This window comes from Podarcis erhardii, assembly GCF_964252035.2.
Source record: "Podarcis erhardii genome assembly, chromosome: 4".
Lineage (NCBI taxonomy): Eukaryota > Metazoa > Chordata > Lepidosauria > Squamata > Lacertidae > Podarcis > Podarcis erhardii.
Window position 1 is genome coordinate 22,448,277 of NC_138508.1, and position 21,835 is coordinate 22,470,111.

The 21,835-nt window shown below is 42.5% G+C and overlaps 1 protein-coding gene across 6 annotated transcripts in view; it reads left to right on the forward strand.

The window, feature by feature from the left end:
* GRIA4 (glutamate ionotropic receptor AMPA type subunit 4) overlaps window positions 1–21,835 on the forward strand; it is a 221,508-nt gene that overhangs the window by 143,061 nt on the left and 56,612 nt on the right. For all 6 annotated transcript variants that reach the window (XR_014156141.1, XM_081860209.1, XM_081860210.1 and 3 more), the window contains exons 4-7: window positions 7,092–7,276; window positions 18,019–18,072; window positions 20,407–20,565; window positions 21,154–21,321. Coding sequence is in view for 5 of the 6 variants with exons in the window: in XM_081860209.1 (XP_081716335.1) it covers window positions 7,092–7,276; window positions 18,019–18,072; window positions 20,407–20,565; window positions 21,154–21,321 (566 nt within the window). In the remaining variant the exon portion in view is untranslated. The remainder of the gene's footprint in view (window positions 1–7,091; window positions 7,277–18,018; window positions 18,073–20,406; window positions 20,566–21,153; window positions 21,322–21,835) is intronic.

Here is a 21,835-nt window from a genome sequence, read left to right on the forward strand (position 1 = left end):
TGGGTTTGGGGCTTCTGGTGAGGTGATCATGTGACTGCTTCACCTTCACTCTGCGTCCAAGTCTCAGCTTTTGCACTGTGGGCCAATGTTCCATGCAAGTTGGTGGGAACCTGTAGTCAGTGGCGTAGTATGAGGAGATGGGGGGCAAAGGGGTGGGTGGGTGCAAAATTGTTTAGGGACACCAAATTTCAACACCTGGTGTTGCCTCAATAGAGCTGCGTGCTGTCGTGGGGCTCTGTTGAAAACAGCTTCTCCATACGAACCAGGAAGTGACCTCTCCAGACAATGGAATGACTCTTCTTTTCTTATCTGAGGCTACAATCTCCTGGGTGGCATGGATGCTGTTAGGCAGTTGAATGGGCTCTGTACGTTTCCCTTCCTCCTGTCCTCTCCACGCAGCCTTGAGTACTGTCAACCCATGCTATGGGCATGCAGCCCTCCAGATTTTCTCAGGCTACTTTTCCCATTGTGTCTGCACGCTGGCCAAGCTGGCTAGGGTTGATGGTAGTTGCAGTCCAACAAGATGCTGAGGGCCACCCCCAGTGCCGGATTTACATATAAGCTAAACAAGCTATAGCTTAGGGCCCCACTCTCTTGGGGGGCCCCAAAAAAATAAAGAAAAAAGAACTGGATACTTCTTCTTAATTGTATTTCAGTTCAACAACTACTTTGATAAAATACACATTTTGTTAAGTGCAAATGGCTTTAGATACCTATTAGGTCCATGATTTACCATAGCATATATTCAACACAAAAAACTGACAATTTGTTGTTGACAAAGTACAGCTGGACATATAAAGGGCCCCATTACCTTCAGTAGCTTAGGGCCTCATCAAACCAGCCCTGGTCATCCTCCAACTTCCTTGCTCACACCCACTACTAACTACTTCTTAGAAACTTTTGCAGTAGGAAAATAAAAGTTCTTCCTTTCCTTCTATTGTTTTAGCCAATTTCTTATGCCACTTCAGTGTAATGGGTCCTAAAGTTAAGCTATTTTCCCACGCCCTTAGTATGCTTTGTAAAAAGAAGACTCCTTGCTGTCGTGTTTTATAATAAAGGAAAACAAAGGTATAAAAATTGACTAGACTTCAGCACTGTGCATTAATTTGGTAGTCACACTACTGAGCAGTGGAAGCTGTGGGTCCCTTTATCTTAATTTGACTGTAACTTTGTGTAATGTTTGCATCCCTTTGTGCCTTGTCTCTTGTCTGCTGGGCCACAGAGCAGGTTACAGTAAAACTCCCTTGAAGCAGGGAGGCATTCAGAATAGTGACACACAGTGAGACAACACTTACAGAGCGATGGGGTTTGAATCAACCGTAAGTAGAGAGGGAAACACAGGATCTTAAAAATAAAGCAGCCACTATAGTAATGCCTTTCAAAATGTCTGCAGGTTAAGCCACATCCAGATACTGAATACAGGAACATAAGTTCACCTTATGTTCAGACCATCGGTCCATCTAATGTGGTATTGACTACTCCAGGCTTATCTAACTTGTGGCACTCCCAACTTCCATAATCCCCAAACAGCATGACCAACACTCAGGAATGATGGGAGTTGGAGTCCAGCAGCATTTGGGGGACAACATGTTGGGGAAGGCTAGTCTACATTACCTGGCATCACAGCAGTGCAGGGTTTTAAGCAAGATATTTCCCAGCCCTATCTATATATGACAGGGATTGAACCTGGAATGTGCAAAGTGGGTGTTGCATCTAACAAATGATATGCTAGAGCTGAGAGCAGGAAAGAAAAGGCAAACCAAAAATGAAAAGTGGGGTTGCCATATCTTTGCCATATCTTTGAGGTCTTTGTTGGGGGGGGGGGTTGGAAATGCAACCAATAGCACCATAAAGGTTTGCAAAACTGCATGTGGTGTGGAGAAAGCAGATAGAGCTTTTCCCTTCATCTGTTTCTCATAGTATTAGAATTCAAGGTCACCCAGTGAAATTAATGGGCAGTATATTCTGTTCCGGCAAAGAAAGTACTTTGTCACGCAGTGCATAATTGACATATATAATTCACTACCACAAGGTGTTGTGATGGCTGACTTAGATAGCTTTAAAGGGAGGGGGTTGGATAAATTTGCGGAAGATAACTTTTATCAGTCGCTATTAGTCACAATTGCTAAATGGAACTTCTCTGTTAAGAGAGACAGTATGTCTCTGAATATTTGATGCTGGGAACAAACAGTGGATGGAGTGGTCATGTGTTGCTTGTAACTTTCCCAGAAATCTTTGACTAGCCATTGTTGGTTGGCCCTGTTATCTTCCTTCCTGGCTGAGTCACCTGTTCATAAAGCGTTTGTAAGTCAGAAATATAGGAAGAGACCTGCTGGATCAGGCAAAAGGACCCAACTATTCCAGCATCGTGTCTCCCACAATTTGTGAACGGGAGTCAAGGTTCCAAGTCTGAATTCAAAAAGAAGACCAGCTGATTTTCTGAATGACTCTCTCTCTGAGCCTAAGTAAATCTGTGACAAGAAACAGGATTAAATAAATGTTGACTGGGTCACTACCAAAGATCAAATCACAGTTAACACCATCAGTGAGTCATGAGCACGTATAAAATCCTGGTGTTCTTTTAACTACGGAGCTATATATGGAAGTGAATAGGAAATGAGGCTAAGAATATATTATTTGGAAAGGATCTGGGCATGATTTGAAAAGATAATTACAGACAAGCATAACAAAAAAAGGAGTATATAACCACAGAAACAGCTGAATAACTGTGCAGTAATTAAAAAGAATTCTTCATTCTTTCCCTGCAAAGGGGGGAAAAAACCGACTTCAGGTTAAAAATTAACCTTGACTATGGAAACATATTCACCCGTTATGTCAAGAAATTTACATTTGTAAAACGATCTGAAGTGCTAACCTATAATCTGACTCATGTACTTGAGGTGAGATTGTGGGTTCTTGTAATGATTGTAAGCTTTAAAATATTTGCGTTCTCAGAAGTACGTGTAGAAAACCATTATAAATCATTTTGCCTGGAGGATCCACAGAGGCTGGGTGCTCAGCCAATTTTGCCGGCTAAAATTGAGGCCATGGGAACAAGGCAAGTGTTTAAAATCAGAGTCCCCTTTCTTCTCCAGTAACATTTAATAATGAGAAGCTTGCCACATACCATGTTCGCAAATGGCAACCAATGGTTTCAGGGGCAAGGGGAACTTGCGATATGATGCCGTCCTGTGATCTGAATGATGAGGCATTGGCAGGAAAGAGAGGAGAGCAGCAATGCGTTGACCATAGCAGGTGGTTCCAGCCCAGTAGGGCAAAGGAGATCACACGTTGTACCACCGAACTATCGCACTTTTCTACCCTTTGCCTAAGCCTCTGTTGCTGTTAGGGAAGCGGGTGGTGCTTTGGGTTAAACCACAGAGCCTAGGACTTGCCGATCAGAAGGTTGGCGGTTCGAATCCCTGCAATGGGGTGAGCTCCCGTTGCTTGGTCCCTGCTCCTGCCAACCTAGCAGTTTGAAAGCACGTCAAAGTGCAAGTAGATAAATAGGTACCGCTCTGGCGGGAAGGTAAATGGCGTTTCCATGTGCTGCTCTGGTTTGCCAGAAGTGGCTTAGTCATGCTGGCCACATGACCCAGAAGCTGTACGCCGGCTCCCTCGGCCAATAAAGCAAGATGAGCGCCGCAACCGCAGAGTCGGCCACGACTGGACCTAATGGTCAGGGGTCCCTTTACCTTTTACTGTTGCTGTTGGTTCTGCAGTGGAGAAGGTTGAAGAACCCTTTGCTCGTCTCCGTTTGCATGGGAGTAAGCCAGTAGCAAAAAGCAGCATTGCTGGGCTTTCATCCCTTGTTAAATTAGGGACCATCAGATTTCCTGAGCACGGAGTTTTAAAAATGGCTGCGCTTATGACAGGGATATATACACTGAGAACAAGCAGAGACTTAGGCTGGGCATTCTATGATATTTCAATGCACCCACATTAGGTGGTCAGTTTCCACACTCACCCCTCTTTGCCCTCACTCTGGAAAATCAAAAGGCATTATCGGAGTTCAAGGACACGTTCCAGTCAAGCAATAAACACCCTGGGTGCAAAGTAGGGCGAATGAATAGCCTGAGAAGAGAGGGAGATGAAACGTCAAGAGCAGGCATAGGCAAACTCGACCCTCCAGATGTTTTGGGACTACAATTCCCATCAACCCTGGCCACTGGTCCTGTTAGCTAGGGATCATGGGAGTCTCAAAACATCTGGAGGGCTGAGTTTGCCTATGCCTGGTCAAGAGCATGCAACATGGAACCACACGTAACATTTAGTTACCTCTTCCATGTTGCTGGGGCCAGTAATACACATTGTAGCAGCTCTTATTTGGAGACTTAATTAGACATTACCTTTTTGTTTTCAAAGGAACATTCTAGTATTTGTGGAGTTCAGTGTTTGCCAGGGGTAGGCATAAAAATAACAAAGGGAAGCCGAACAGCAGCAAATGGTTCTAACCATGTTTTTTGCCTCGTGAACTTGGAATGAAATGGGCTTTGCAGTTGAAAGGCAGGTTAATTCCATTGTTAATAATCCATCTGCTTTAACTACGTCTGAGAACAAGAGGAGTAGTTTCAATATGCCTTGTATTCATGTAGCTCAAAACCCTTTATAAACATTAATTAATTAAAGCTCAAAATCTCCCCCTAAGGCAGAGAAGCGTAATCTCTGTTTATTTCTTTAAAATAATAATGATGGTAATAATAATGACTAATCTTATGACTATATAGCAGATAGCACAAATATGGGTTAAATATTTTACTCAGACCCAGCATTGAGTAAATAGCCCATTTGGCACATAACAATTTGGCACTATGTACATGAGCTGGGACAAAACTACGGAAAGCACCCTCGCTTCCCTCTTATCCTGGCCAATGTTCAGTTTTGTTTTTGCAGAAGAGTATATGCTGTTGCATATGAATCAGAGACATAGTTTATCACAAACTCTAGTCCATTTCAAACCAAGCCAGCTTTATAACACATGGTTTGCTATAAACCACAATCTTTGGTTTGTAAGCAGCGACAAGATTCTGTGAAACTGAAACTAAATGCTGGCAGAAGTTCTCCTCCTGGCAGCATGGGATAAAGAGAGGAGAAGAGGAATGTATGACCACCAAGGTTTTGCTCAGGCTTGTTCCACTTTATGTGCATAGCACTAAATAATGGTTTCATGTTATGTGCAATCACAGCCAGCGGCCTGTGGCTTTCTGGGATCAACTCACCCGCATGGCTCTTTTAGATTTGCGTGTTGTCTGAACCTTAGCCACAAACTGTAGAAAGCCTTAGCTACACCTTGCTGTTAAGGAGGAAAGAGCTTAACCATGAGCCTGAGTTCTGGTGACATGCTAGGGCAAAGTTTAGCTTATCTGCCATGCTATGCTGAGATAAAAAGCCACAGAGAAGCAAAGTTGGGGGAGCGTTTCTCCCCTGGAACCCATACATTTCCACATTCATGCAAGTCGTGCTTAGCATTATGTGTGAACATGGCCAATGTATGCTTTCAAGTGCGCATATTGTGTGGGGGAAAGATATCAACTGTTTGTTTGGTATATTAGCAAACTAAGTTGTTAATGAGCAGGTTTAAGATAGATGGCTTGATGCAGCAAAAGAAATAAGTGCACATAAATAGTACAAGAGTATTGCAGGCAGCTGTGCGAGGAGGGAAAGGCCTTTATACAAAGATGAGATGACATTTTTAGATTCCTCTGCAGCAGGAGGAATTTTATAGAAATAAAGATAGTAGCAAACAGTGTCTTGCTCTGCACCCAGCATTGCCTAAATCTGAGAATTAGAGTTCTGTGCATCTTCTAAAGGTACACTGTATAATTTGAGAGTCACATATAACATAATTTCCCCTCGATAATTAAAATCACTATGGTGTTTAGCCAGCTGAAATGCTGTCATCAGAATACATCCTCGAAATATCACTGAATTGAGATGCTATAATCATTACCTAAATATGGGAAATACTTAGGAATTCAGGCTGAACTCCTATGCAACATGAGGAATAATGGTACTGAATTACTTTATAGGGTTGCTGTAAGAATTACAGTACATCTAGATAATGCACGTGAAGTGTCCCTGGGCACTTGAAAATGCTATACAGATGTTGAGGCTTTTATTAATAGTATGATTTACGCTTACCTCAGAGTAAGTTTCATTGCCTTTAATAAGACTTACTTCTGAATAAACTTACATTTATAGGATTGAGCTGCACATTGGAGATGGTGAATATCTGAGGACAACTCTGTTCTCCAAATACTAGTCCAAATACTAGTCCAGGTCCTGGAACGATCTGTAAAATGAAGTTGGTGTCACTTAGTGGCATGGACTTCACAGATATGAAGAACATGCACTTGGATGGAATGAGGTCATCGATTGGTGAGGAGAGAGTAAGCAGAGGAATAAACTGTTATTCCTCTAAGCTCCCTCAAAGGCAGAGTGGCAGAGAGGGGGGTCTGTCTTTCCAGGATGCTCATGAAAGAAAATACACTATAAATGTATATAAAATACAGGTGAGGGTCTCTCACTCCCCCCCCCCCCTGCTTACAAGGGAAATTGCGAGCAAACTATGGAAACTTGTTTTTTCACTACATATTCATAGCTGTCAACGTTTCCCTTTTTTTAAGGGAAATTCCCTTATTCCGAATAGGATTCCTCACAAGAAAAGGGTTGACAGCTAACATATTGACTAAAATTTGGTCAGATAAAGTTTTATACCCAGACACCCATCGGTAGGCTACTTGTGAATTAGGGTGCAATGCAGATGAAATCAGGGGTGCCAACTCCCACTGAAATCAAAACAACATTTCTGTAACAGTGCCCTTTGGGTCCTGCGGGTTTCAGTGGGAATGAAGTGTTTGTATGTCTAACTTTCTGTGGATTGCCCACACAATGAACTAAGGAGTCTTTAAAAGATTGACAGCCGCAGTATGTGTACATAATAAGGAGAGGAGAGAAAGCACAACATAGTTAGTAACTGTAAATCTTAACTCCTCACCAGCTCCGTAAGGAACTTGATGTTGATTAAACAGTCTTATGATCCACAGAATGCAAGGACTGTGTCATTAGTGTATTGTGTCCCTTTCTTTCAGGTTACTCAATACTTCAAGCTATTATGGAAACAGCAGGAGAAAAAAGCTGGCAAGTCAGCGCCATATGTGTGGAGAATTTTAATGATGCAAGCTACAGGCAGCTTTTAGAAGACTTGGACCGGAGACAGGAAAAGAAATTCGTAATAGATTGTGAAATAGAGAGGCTTCAGAATCTCTTAGAACAGGTAATGCCTGCTTTTAATGTCACTGAAAACACATTAGTGCGGCCCCTGAAGAGCGGCCTCTCTCCTCTGCCTTTCATTTTTTGCCTTGCCAATCAAGGCCAGGACTGTTTTCATGATGCGTTTCCTCCCTCCACTCTTTTATACACAGCCTGGTGTTTAATCTACACCGCTGGATCCATTTGCACACTGATGTGAAGTTCCCACCAAACAGCTTCTCAGTCCAGTGGGGGGGGGGGACATCCGACACACAGATACAGCAGGCGCACAGCTGATACTGCAAACAGGAACTGAATCTGCCCCATATCCTCTACAAGACTCGCCTGAAGCTCCCAGTGCTTTTGTTCCAGCCAAACCCACATTCACCATCTATTGGTTTTATTATTATATTTATATCCCGCCTTTCCTTCAAGGAGCTCAAGTTCCCACAAAGGTTCTCTCCCTCCCCCTTTTAGCCTTACAACAACCCCGTGTTAGGTGAGAGTTGGTGACTGGTCCAAAGTCACCCAGAGACCTTGATGGCCCAGTGGGGTTTCGAACCCTGCCCTTCTAGGCCCTAGTCCAACACTCTAACCACTACACCACACTAGTCCTACCCACTAGTGGACCTTGGCTGAGTAGAAGAGTGTGAAGGGGCAGACAAATGAGCTGCATCTCCCACTCCCTTGAACACCCCTTTAGCCTCTCTCTCTCTCTCTCACTCACACACACACACACACACAGAGAGAGAGAGAGAGAGAGAGAGAGAGCAGGATTGGAGTAGGTCTGGGTTTAAATAAATTTACCTGTCGTGATCACATCATTAATAAACTCTACCCAGAACAATAATAAGCAAAACTAAAATCAACTACAACTTAACCATTACCTAATCCTACACTACTGTACCTAAACACCACCAACCCTCTAGCAAAAGCTTAGCTGCCCTAACCACATGATAGGGGATGGGTTCCTTTTAAATTCCCCTCGTAGGTAAAGGTAAAGGGACCCCTGACCATTAGGTCCAGTTGTGACCGACTCTGGGGTTGCGGTGCTCATCTCGCTTTATTGACCGAGGAAGCCGGCATACAGCTTCTGGGTCATGTAGCCAGCATGACTAAGCCGCTTCTGGTGAACCAGAGCAGCGCACAGAAACGCCGTTTACCTTCCTGCCAGAGCGGTACCTGTTTATCTACTTGCACTTGACGTGCTTTTGAACTGCTAGGTTGGCAGGAGCAGGGACTGAACAACGGGAGCTCACCCCGTCGCGGGGATTCGAACCGCCGACCTTCTGATCGGCAAGCCCTAGGCTCTGTGGTTTAGACCACAGCGCCATCCGCGTCCCTAATTCCCCTCTTACTCACAACTAAAATTTGTTCTGTGTGGGAACAAGTTGTGGGACAAACAACTGCAGAAACAGTTTTCCATTGTTTAGAAGGTGTCTCACAAAGGTCACTCAGAGGTGCTAGACACATGGAGCAGCAATTCTTCCACCTTTTTCACACTAGTGCATCATCACAGCTTGTTAGCACTGCTGCTTCTCACACTCCAGGTGGTGGGGCGGGGAGGGGGAATCATTTCTGCCCCCAAGACAGGTACTCAGGCATGTTTTGGGCATGAGCCACAGTTCCTTGACCCACGTTTTCTTCCATCCCATCCCTTCTGGGCTGATCACCTTGAGCTCGACAATGCCCTCCTCCAGCTCAGCAAGATGTAGCACAAGATCAAAGATTTAAGGGTGCAGTCCTATGTTTGTTTATCTCGGGGTGCTTCAGCCATCCCGCACCAAAACAGCCTTCCCCAACCTTCTCTGGAAATGGAGTGAGAGGCTGAGGCTTGTTTTGGAGATGCTTAGCCAAAGTTTCATGGCCACTCACCTCCAAAGCAGCCTCCCCTAACTGTCCTCTCTCTCTCTCTCTCTTGGAGCTGGTGAGCAAGGTGGGAATATTCCCCATCATTACACTGAGCTGGCTGAACCGGAGTGCAATGGTCAGGACAGTCCCTGCCCTGAAGCCAGCTCTAGTCTGGAGATAAAAGCTGGAACCACCTTTGTCATCTTCAGTGAGGAGCAATAAAACACTTGCTGAAATACAGCCTCCCTTCAAATCTACATTAGTTATCCTGTTCTTCTGAGCAAATCAGTATACACCTGTGTGCTGACCAACAGGTACAGATGCTCACCACTTGAAATTTGCTTATGCTGAACTGCATTTGCCATTTTAATAACCATCCCTGAGTTTAGAAATGTCCTTGTAGAGAGAGCTCTGCACTGTCCTTTTTTGGCTGTTCCCACCCTAAATGATTTTGTGTCATCATCACACTTGGGCGCCTCACTGTTCCCAACTCACTCCAGATCATTTATCAACAAGTTAGAAAGCCACAGCACCGGTGTCACAATTACGAGCTTTCACATCTCCTCCCTGCCTGCATGCAATGCTTCTTTTGTTGAGTCAGTCCACACATTCAGTTGCCAGTTCATAAACTCTATGGCAATGAAGTATAGAGAAAGCAAGTGTTGCATATGTGCATGGGAACCAGACTCGGAATCCAGACTGAGCTGCATTCAGATACCCTTAGAATAATTCACAAGGTCATAAATCATATGTATCTAATCCTCCTTGATTGAAAATTCTGTCAGAGCTGAAAACAAATGGATACATGAACCTTGGTTTCGGCAAAGCATTCTTTGCAGCAGCACTGGTGAAGGAATGCCACCTAGTGGTGCTGCAGGCTATTTTGTTATGCTGCTCTTTTTATATTTTATATTTGTACACGGGGCATGCTTGAGATATTCAACACAGTTTCCTGCATAAGAAACAGAAGTGTTGTGATTCTGAAGCTGTGCAAAAAGGCTTTCTGACCCCTTTGAAGGCAGCTATAGAGATGAAGAAACTGGAGGGAAGTGATATAGCAAATTTCAAAATGTAGGTGTTTCTACAACCATTGCAGAGACAACAGTGGTACCACCATGGAAACGAATCTTGCACACTTGTTTGTTGTTGCAGGGCTCTGAATGTATTTTGAAGCACATCATACCTTATAATCAAATCTTATCATCATTCTAAAAGAGAATGAAAATGATCTTTTTTTTAAAAAAAAAGTATGAGAATAAATGTTTTCCTCTGCAGCTGTTGCTTTATAGAGTCCAGTGCATTATTTTCACCATAGTAAGAATGCTAAATCTGCAAAGCTATTTGAGTACCTGAGTAAAAACTCATAGATCTATAGACTGATGACTGTATGGCTTCTTGATATACACTGGCTGGGTTTGGACATCATGCTAAACCGTGGTTTGTTTGGTTGAAAACACACCCCAGCCAACTAGCTATGGTTCGTTTGGGACCAACAACAAAAATAAATCTGTGAGTTTCAGTAAAACCCAGTATCCTGACTTTATTCCTTGTTGAAGGAATGCCCACAGCAGTAAGGACTTTGGTTCAGGAGGAGTGGGGAGGAGAGAGTTAACAAAGAGGAGCTTTAGGATTGTGCTTTGCACTGGAGCATTCAAGTTCCCCCACCCACAGCCTATTTTCAGTGGCAAAATAGCTGGTGACCTCTTCCCCTTCCTTAGGTGCAATCATTTGCAATCACTTGTCTGCAACTGGGATCCTGGCTTCTTCAACAACCCATGGTGAAAGCAAATTATGGCTTAGTGTTAAATCTTAATGTGACTACTGTGATCCAAATCCTAGTCTCATGTGATAACAAGTGATCCACATTCCAATCCTGCATCAAGATGCATTCAACCAGTTCAGTGGGACTCAAGTGAGCATTGCGCTATGGATATAAATGTCCCCCTGGAATTCATGTATCACCCCTCAGCTTCCAGCCAGGATTCCCGTGTTAAATGAGATGTGTGCATATCTAGTATTGATTTCCAAGAAACTAATATTGCACTATTTGTACATTTTGCACCCCTGAGTTTAATCTTTATAATTGGGCTTCTTGAACTATGAATGGCACCTGTTCCTTCAACGCCATTGATAGTCTTCACCCACCAAGAAGGATTGTTGCATAATCCATCATGCTTAAAATCAATACAAGTTTTTGTCATTGACTTTAAGGCAGTTAGAAGTCAGATTTCTACGGCAGGTGCTTCAAAATAGTGGCAAGGATGGTGTTTAGTAAGAAGTATTGAAAGTGCATTTTAATTGTTTGCAGAAAAAAATACCTGTTTATTACATTTATATATCCCCTTTTCCCGATCATAATTTTTGAGATGTCTCAGATATCTTGTGCCAGCATCTACCTTTCTTTCACATCAAACACTGGCTTGTTGGTGAAGGGTCACATTCCTTCTACAGGGCTTAGAAAACAACCTACGTTGTGCCTGATGGATCAGGTTAATGGCTCATCTAGTCCAGAATCCTGTTCTCACAGTTGCCAACCAGATGCCCATGGGAAGCCCACAAGCAGAACATGAGTCCCCTCCCCACTTGTGATTTCCAGCAACTGGTTTTAAGAAGCCAGGAATGAATTTTCAGCCAACAACAGCAACAACAATCTATTATTTGTACCCCGCCCATCTGGCTGGGTTTCCCCAGCCACTCTGGGCGGCTTCCAACAAAGATTAAAAATACATTAAAATGTCACACATTAAAAACTTCCCTAAACAGGGCTGCCTTCAGATGTCTTCTAAAAGTCAGGTAGTTTTTTATCTCTTTGACATCTGGTGGGAGGGCGTTCCAGAGGGCAGGTGCCACTACCAAAAAGGCCCTTTTTAATGAAATAGAGGACGGGGACACGTGTGTGTGTGTGTGTGCGTGTGTGTGTGTGTGTGTAATGAAAAAATGTGTGTGTTTATTTTGAATAACATCAACATCATTTCCTTGCACCCCATTTTCTCCTCCAAAGGCAATAGCCATAAATATACTGAGCTCATCAATAAATTGTCTTATTTGGGCTCTTACAAACAGGAACTCGGGCCATGTTATGAAGGAACTATGAATGCCAATGGGATATATTGCAACTAACTTAACCTTACGGTTATACACGTGACATAGAAAGGGATATTGAAAATGTTACAGCCGCTCCTGCGCTGGATGTTTTGCCAGCAAACCTGCCTGAAGAACAGGGTTTTTGGAGGGTCCAGAATGTTTCCCAACGTACACACCTTTGCTCATCTTCCTTGCTGCCTTTCACAGCTTGCTGAGCTGCAGATGCTTCTGCGACTTTCTGCGACTGCATATTATTCTCGCTGGCTGCCTAAAACCAAGCCCATGAGGAATCCAGTGACCAGCAGGGTGAAATCACGATGCCACATAGGGAATCAGATGTGGTTACCTGACAATGTCACTTGCAGCAAACAAAACCCTCGCATTGTCCTCATTCTGAACGGAGAGTGGAGTTGAAGGTCCACCTGTCATGTTGCCACAGGAAGCAACCAGGCTGATCTTGCCTGCCTTGCTGTATTGAAGTGGCTTTTGTGGAACGCCCTCCCATCAGATGCCAAAGAGATAAACAACTACCTGACATTTAGAAGACATCTGAAGGCAGCCCTGTTTAGGGAAGTTTTCAATGTGTGACATTTTAATGTATTTTTAATCTTTGTTGGAAGCTGCCCAGAGTGGCTGGGGAAACCCAGCCAGATGGGCGGGGTACAAATATGTTGTTGTTGTTGTTGTTGTTCACCTTTGGTGCCCCCTTTAATTTATTAATTGTAATAAATACATCATCATCATCATCATCATCATCATTATTATCACCTTTGGGGGCCCCTGAAAGATTAGTAAAAGATTGGGGATGTTTTGGAGGGAAACAAAGAAACCTTGCCCTGAAATCAACACTCACAACTCAGCACTACTTAGGACGACTCATTCATATGCTGATTCCAGTGTGAAATATGCTGCTGTCTGTGTTCTTGGTTTTTTAAAAAAAAAATTCAGCAGCCCACCTGGCAGTGTCCATCTGCGTACCACCTGTCAGGGAAGTAGGTGTCTGACTTCTTGGTGTAATGTGATGTTTTAGCAGTTTTGCTGCATTTTGTCGTACAAACTTTTGCCACACTTAAGAAGGTGCCTTCTCAGCTGTTCCACCTTACCAAAATTCTGCTCCTCTGCCCCTGAATTTCCCAATTCCCTTGCAGAGAATCACTGATCCTGATCCGTTTCAAAAGCTTGCATGCTTATATGAACCAAATGGGACCTAACTGGGCGTAGGTCTGTTCCCATAGAAATGACCATCTGATTTTTGAAAATAGACTTACCGTAACTTCTTTGCTAATCAGCTCCATTGATAACGTGATAGCAGCTATAAATTAATTAACTCCCACTCTTCTGCCCCAATATAGCTACACACAAAATTATCAATAATTACTTAGTGGACCTTTCATTTTGTCTCCATTTACGCATAATGAAAACAACCCACAGATTCTGAATTGAAAGTATAAGTGGAAATGAATGTTAAGAGATCCATCTGCTTTGCACAAATATTTGATGCTCTATTGTAGAGAGGCGAAAAACCCTGTTAATCTAAAAAGCTTTCCTATTAAAACTCAGATTTGACTGGTAACTTCTTTATGTAATGTTGTATGCATGTGCCTAATGGAAAAACACACAAAGAACATCCCTCCTAGCTGTATTTTCCTAGAAGAATGACTGCTTGTAACAAAAGAAGTTACAGACAATAATTGAGATAATGGGCCCGAGGATCGATTAATGCAATGTCTTCCCAAAGATGTCCTGCAAAAAATACTGGAATGGCAAGTCCTTCCAACTCTGTTGGCCACAGATCAACATCAGTACTCCGATCCATTGCTGCCTGCAATGTATAGCCAATGGCCCCAAGAGAAAGAACATGATCAGTTTGGTGGGGGAGCAAAGAATCATAGAGTATGGTTGGGCAGAAGGTAGCTAAGTGGTCCATGGTCCATACAAAGGTATGGGGAACCTTTTTCAGATCAAAGGAATTCCCTTCTGGGCAGCCTTCCAGGTCTACATGCTAGGCAAAACACAAAGGGTGGAAGGCAAGACTGGTAGGGGATGTGGCTTGGCTAGAGGGGCTGTGGTTAGGGACAGGGTATAGCCTGGAAAGGTTAACAAGAGCCAGATAGAGAGGCATGATACAGGGGTGGATACAGTTTCTTTATTACAGTGGTACCTCGGGTTAAGTACTTCGTTCGTTCTGGAGGTCGGTTCTTAACCTGAAACTGTTCTTAATCTGAAGCACCACTTTAGCTAATGGGGCCTCCTGCTGCCGCTGGAGCACAATTTCTGTTCTCATCCTGAAGCAAACTTCTTAACCCAGGTTTCTGGGCTAGTGGAGTCTGTAACCTGATGCATCTGTAACCCGAGGTACCACTGTACTGGTTTATGCCATAACAAACATTTTAGGGTGGGATTAACCTAATGAACCCCACCTATGGAAGCCTTGCACAAGGACTTCTGCTTGCACAGCAACGCTTCCCCCTACCTCTCCCCACGCCCCCCTGCACCTCCTAAAAATTAACTCGGGATGGGGGTCAGTAGAACTGCACAAACAGCACAAGGGGGAAGGAAAGGGGGATCATTCTGTCTGGCAGGCTGTAGTGCTTCTGCAAAAAAGGATGTTCATCATAGCACGGTGTTGAATCCATCCCTCTAACTTGTTGGTAAATTCTTTGTGGTCCAACAGTGTTTTTTGTTTTGTTTTGTTTTTTGCCAGTCATGATGCACTAGGTGAATCAACCTTAATGTTCTTAAGCAAAAATGTAGGATTGCTGAACACAACTTAGTTATGCCTTGACCCTGATTGAGCATAATGGTTAAAAGATTGAACTACAAATAAGGAAGTTCCCAGTTTGAATCCTGTCTTTGCCGTGACCTCACTGGGCAGCTTTAAGCAAGCAACTCTCTCTCTTTCTCCATCCTTCCTCTGCCCCCCGATCCACACATACACACTGCAACATGGGGGAAATAATCCTTACCCAACCTTTATAGAATGTTGCAAGGATTAATGCATGTGAAGCACTTTCGATACTAGTGTGTGATCATTTGCATGTAAAGTGGCAAATACTTACAATGCTTGGGCAAGTGCAGAGGCAGAGCTCAGCAATATGTCTATGTCCAAAAATAAAAGAGAGGGAAGAAGGCAAAATCTTTGCCTCTTGCTTTTCTAGTAACTGGCTTTAAATAAAACAAGTGTGTGCTTTTTCTGATTGATTGACAATCCTATGGAGCAGGCTGTTGCTTAGAAAAGCTCATATCACAAAATATTTGTTAGCCTTTATGGTGCCAAAATATTGCTGTTTGTTCTAGCCTTTGGATGGAACAATAAACTTACATTATAACTCGGCCTAAAGAACTCTAATGAGAAGGATTATTATGTTTGATGTTTAAAACATCTGCAGGCTTAACAGTGGTTCCAACAGCAGTGATTTAAAGGCCTCATAGTTGATGTTCACATTAAAAAAACCCAAAAAACTTCGTTAAAATAGGAAGAGGAAGCCGTAATGAAATGTGCATGCACATATCCAAATATAATAGTCAACAAGCATATCTAGGATAAAATAGTGATAGCTGAGATTTCAGTTACATAAATGAGAATTTTGTAAAAAGCCATCTGCCTAAACCCATGGGGAAAAGAACAATCAGGAACCGTGTACAAAAGCATTCTTCCTCAGAGCATCTCCCAACAGGGCATCACCCCACCTGAGAGGAGCTTTGGAGATGTGCATCAGCCCAGTGATAGCCAGTGCAGCCCACACTTTTACAGGAAACTTGCTGAAATGATACTTGTTAATGCTTTTTCACATGTCCTTTGTATCTCCCCTTTCCCATATAACTAGGTGCTTTCTTTGTAGATGTAACACTCCAGCCTGCCTCTACATTTGGTGGGGTGGCAGGGAGAGTTACTGTCTTCCAGTTATGAATGCCCTGCCAGTTGTATCCTGGCTAGGGCTTCTGCTTTTTATCTTGGAATGAAAACTATCAACAGGCACCTCAATGCCAGCTGCCTCCTTCAATCAACCCGTAAAAACTGTTGTATTGCAAAGTCTTTCTCCAAAGGCTAACTTCAACGCTACTGCATTGGTACTGAATGTTCGCCTGCACTCAGTGAATCATCTTTTTTTTTGTCTCCCTCAAAGGCTTTTAAAATACTTTGTGAAAGATTTATACTTGCTTCAGGTGCTCCATAGAAATCTCATCTCTTTCCATGCTTATATTGTTGCTGTTCCTGCCGCAATATTGCCACTCTAGTCTCAACCTTCTACTTGTGAAAAGCCCCCGTGCCCCTTACAAATTTATAGCACTGTGAGGCACGGTTCTTTTTATCTAGGCAGTGGATATGTCACACAGTCATACAGGGGAAGCCTCGGCAACATTGTCATTTGTTATGGGAGGCAGTATGTTTCAACAGGTGTTTAACTGTCTCTACAAAATGGCAGACTGATGAGTTCTCTGAAGGCAGGTGGAATGCCTGGAATCCCCCTTCTAATGCCTGGATTCAGCACAGATTCAATTGCTGGAATAGGCAAGCCAGCCTGGTAATTGCCTGGGAGATGAGCCATTAAGAAAGACAAAGGGAAGGTAATGACCCATTTAGAAAAACCATTAAGAAAGCAAAGTCAGTGCCAGATGGCAGTTTGGTGAAGCCCACCCTCTAGCTCTGAGGTAGTCTGGAAAACAAAGAAGAGTTTTGGAAGGAGAGTCTTTAGAATTGGCTGGGAGATGACAAAGAGAAAAGAGGTTGCAGTCTGTAAAAGTCAGCAAGCTGCTGAGAGTGTCAGAGCCATGGCTGAAGTCAGTCTGAATCCAAGGTTGCAGATACAGGAGAAGCAAGACCCTCTTGATGTGATCATGCTGTGAGCCCCTACATCATAGGCTCATGTTGTATATATGTGTAAATAAGCCATATATCCTAAAGACACCATAGTCTCGCTGTGCCTTATTTCCAAAACGAAACCAGAATCCTGAGCTCCTGAAATTCACTGGAACTTCACACCACTCATAGATTGCGGGTGGCATCTAACAATACTTAAAGGAAAGAGTTGTTTTGTTTTGAGGGCTCCGTATTAATTTATTCCTGTATGTAAGGAATGCATACTTTGCCTTTTGACTTAGAAAACTCTCAAGGCAGTTTCCAAAAAAAGTTTTAAAAACCATTAAAATACACAAAACAGCAGGAAAAAACAGAGCAGCAGAAAAAAATTAACCGTAGTTAAAGCAGAAGTTAAGATGTAATAAAATAGAAAGGTGCAAAATACTATTTTAAAAATGACCAAAAGTGTCTGCTGGGCAGATGGCAACTCAATGGATGATCCAGATTTGAATTCACATGCCCATGTTTATATGGTTTTGCTATGGTGGTTTCATCTCATTGATTGGGTGGAATGAGGGAAGTTGATGGCTTGTACAATAAATTCTCTGGCATATCTTCATTTATAAGAAACTCTGACTTTCTCTATAGATCTGTCTGCTCTGATTTTGAGGAACTTTGACTGATCTTGCTTTAGGACAGACCTGGACATTTGCTGCTATACTCCTTTGATTGCTTTTTCAACCTGCACTTCTGTAACTAGTTGCAAACTGATCCTGCCAAGGTAGCCTTCACAAGGCTAGTGAAACAGAGAGTGAAAAACACAGAAACGTGGCAGAAATTTAATTCACATTTGGGATTATTTGAGCTCTTTTCGAACATCTAGGCACTGAAATTGTTAGGTACCTTTGTAATGTTGATGAAGAGGTAAAACAATCTCAACATTATATTACCCAAATTATATGTCATAAGCGATACCCACTGTTTGAAGTAATGCCGTATCCATTGTTCTCTTTCTTTCCTTCTTCCTACAGATTGTGAGTGTTGGAAAGCATGTTAAAAACTATCATTACATCCTTGCAAACCTGGTAAGAACATTTTTTTATGAATTAACTCCATGCTTGTCTGGCAAAATCCTTCATGGCCTTATTAAATTGAGATTGTGCAGTCAAAAAGAGGGAGATAGGGTTGGCTCATTGGAGATCAAAATATCTCACACATAGGTTTGCTCTTGGGTTAAAGCAACTGAGGGAGAGTTGATACAGCAAGGCTTGGTTGAAACCGTATGACTACTCACCTACTAGAATTGTCTCCATTAGCACATGTGCGCGCACACACACATGGTTGCATCAAAGGTGACTAGCTCATTGTAACAATTAAAGGTAAAGAGAACCCTGACCATTAGGTCCAGTCATGGCCTACTCTGGGGTTGCGGCACTCATCTCGCTTTATTGGCCGAGGGAGCCAATAGTCATGTGGCCAGCATGACTAAGCCACTTCTGGTGAACCAGAGCAGCGCACGGAAACGCCATTTACCTTCCCACCGGAGCGGTACCTATTTAACTACTTGCACTTTGAGGTGCTTTCAAACTGCTAGGTTGGCAGGAGCAAGGACCGAATGGGAGCTCACCCCATCACAGGGATTTGAACCGCCAACCTTCTGATCGGCAAGTCCTAGGCTCTGTGGTTTAACCCACTGCGCCATCCGCGTCCCTAATTACGTAACATTATATATTAATTGGTATCTGAATTTGCTTCTTTTCCTTTTCTCTTTGCACTCCCTTTTCGGCTCAAGTTTATCTCTATTTAGGTTGTATGCTATTGTTTTAAATTGTAAATCACCTTGAGTGTATTGGAAGAAAGGTGGGGTGCAAATGTAGCAAATACGTACATAAATAAATGTACTCTGGCACAATCCTATTGTTCTTAGTTACGATGATTACAGAATTCAGTCCAAAGACAAGAAGTAACAAAAAACAGCATTCCAACCATAACAAGATGACATAACAGCAAACCACAGCCGTTTCTTCATTCTGCACATACATACAGGAATATCAGATTCTGCTGCAAAGACTTCCAAGTACTCCAGTTGCAGAAAAATATTCACTAGGAAAATGCAATTGTTTCCACAGTTATTTATTTCACCCTGGTGGGATTACTCTTAAGTGCAGGCACCAGTAAGTCTTTTGAGCCGAATATCTTGCTATTGACTTTGAACTGGAAGTTACAGGGCAATCCTGGTTAAAATTTATTTGGAACATGTTTGACTCATCATCCGGAATGGGGAAGAGATCTGTAGTGCTGCACTGTGCAGCCACAGTAGCTGGTACTGAAGGACTTAGTTTTTGTTGCAATAGATTTCATTCTTAAGTACTTGTATTTTGTTTAAGGTATACAGTGGTACCTCGGGTTAAGTACTTAATTCGTTCCAGAGGTCCGTACTTAACCTGAAACTATTCTTAACCTGAAGCACCACTTTAGCTAATGGGGCCTCCTGCTGCTGCCGCACAGCCAGAGCACGATTTCTGTTCTTATCCTGAAGCAAAGTTCTTAACCTGAGGTACTATTTCTGGGTTAGAGGAGTCTGTAACCTGAAGCATCTGTAACCTGAGGTACCACTGTATTGTAATAGCAAGCACTGGGGTTTAGCTGGCAGGTCATGTGAAAAGGATCTAGGCCTAGGGGGTTTAGCTGACGAATAACTAAATATGATCCAGTCACTATAAAAGCTAATGTAACTCTCATCAAGAGAAATATAATGTCCCAATCAAAAGAAGTAATGGTGCTAGTGTATTCTGCTTTGCTCAGGCATTATTTGAAGCACTTTTGGATACTGCAATTCAAGAAGGATATTGACAAACTAGAACTGACTTAGAGTAAAGCAACAAAGATGGTGAAGGGCCTGGGGTGCACGCCCTATGTGGAAAGGCCCAAGGAGCAGAGAGAAGAGAGAATTAAGTGTTTATATGATAGCCACCTTCAAATATTTGAAAGGCTGTCTCATGGAGCAAACTGACGGACCTGAAGCTGTAGTTCCAAACAACAAGAAAAAATGATTAATAATAAGCATATGGAAGAACTTAATGACACCATGAACCATTCAGTCATGGAACAAACTGCTCCAGAAGGTGATGGAGTCTTCATTGGATGTTTTAAGTGAAAGCTGGATGGCCACATATCAGGGATGCTACAGTAGTAAGTTTCCTGCATTTGCAGGGATTGGACATTGAAGTTTGGAGTCACAACCAATTCTATTATTCTAATTTAAGTCCTTGTTCATGTGGAATATATATATATATATATATATATATATATATATATATATATACACACACACACACATGATTTAATTTGTGGCTGTTTATGTACTTAAAGTGTGTGGAGAATTTTCAATTTGTGTTGCGTTAATTGATTTTTTGCAGGGATTCAAGGATATTTCTTTGGACAGATTTATGCATGGAGGAGCCAATGTCACAGGGTTTCAGCTGGTGGATTTTAATACGCCTATGGTTGCTAAACTCATGCAACGGTGGAAGAAACTGGACCAGAGAGAATACCCAGGGTCAGAGACTCCTCCTAAGGTACTTGTCCGCAACATATCTAAAATGACTGCTCAAATAGGTTAACTTAAACTATGCATACTTGCCATACCTTTTAAAAAAATATCACTGCAGCTATTGTCAATGCTAACCATCTCCTGGCATGGTGTTAAAATAATTTGGGTCGATCTTTGCAGGGTTCAGTTCAGGGATATCCAACGTGGTGCCCTCTAGTTTTTGTTGGCTTGCCCTTCCTATTGTCCCTGTCCATCAGCCATGCTGGCTGGGACTGATGAGAGTTGTAGTCCCGCAACATCATCTGGAAGGCACCAAATTGACTCCCTTTGGTTTAGTTTATGTTCAAGCAGTAAATTAAAAACCTTTTGCTCTATTAAAAAGGTGCCCCAGTTATTGTTAGCAACTGCAGCAACTATTGCTATTTGAAATAAAGTTATTTAAGAATAAGAGTTGCTTTGGGGCACAAACTCTAGTCCACAAAACCATTCTACTCAGCTTCAACCTCCATTAGAGAAAGAGAAAAGTTGTTCATAGATATATTCTTAATGTTGAACCAGTTTCCTTACCAAACAAAACTGTTAAGACTGATGCCCAATCTCTACATTTTCTTAGTATACCTCTGCTCTAACCTACGATGGAGTGCTTGTGATGGCTGAGACGTTCCGTAACCTTCGAAGGCAGAAAATTGACATTTCTAGGAGGGGGAACGCAGGGGATTGTCTTGCAAACCCGGCTGCACCGTGGAGCCAAGGGATTGACATGGAGAGAACGTTGAAACAGGTGTGGTTCTTGCAAAGACTTAAACCCAGATGCTTTTTTTGAAGTCATTGTATGGATATTGGGAAACATCATAAACCTCTAAAGCGACTAGCAGTTGATGCATTATTGTGATTATTTCCTTTTTGTTTATTTCGGGTGGGCAGCTCTAAGCTACTGTAACTGGCTCAGGGTTTTAAATATTTGGGCAGAATGGAAAGCCTGCTTATATTTCCTTTTCCAACATTTTTGGTGAAAGAATATGAACCAATGATTCAAACCCCCGCATTTCACATCACACTCATAAAACAAAACTTTTTTTAAAAAAAAAAATTTGTCTTAAGAGCTGTTTGAACTTTTGCAGTACTGCACACCAAACATATTTCTGTCACCTCAAAAGGTGTTTCAGTTTGTTAGCTCAGTGTAACTTGCAAAAAGAAAGGTATCTTTCACTTTCCTTATTTCATTTAAAAGGAAATACTTTCCCCTGATGTCAGGGCTCTGCATTCGTGATGAAAAAAAAGGCTTAAAATTTTCA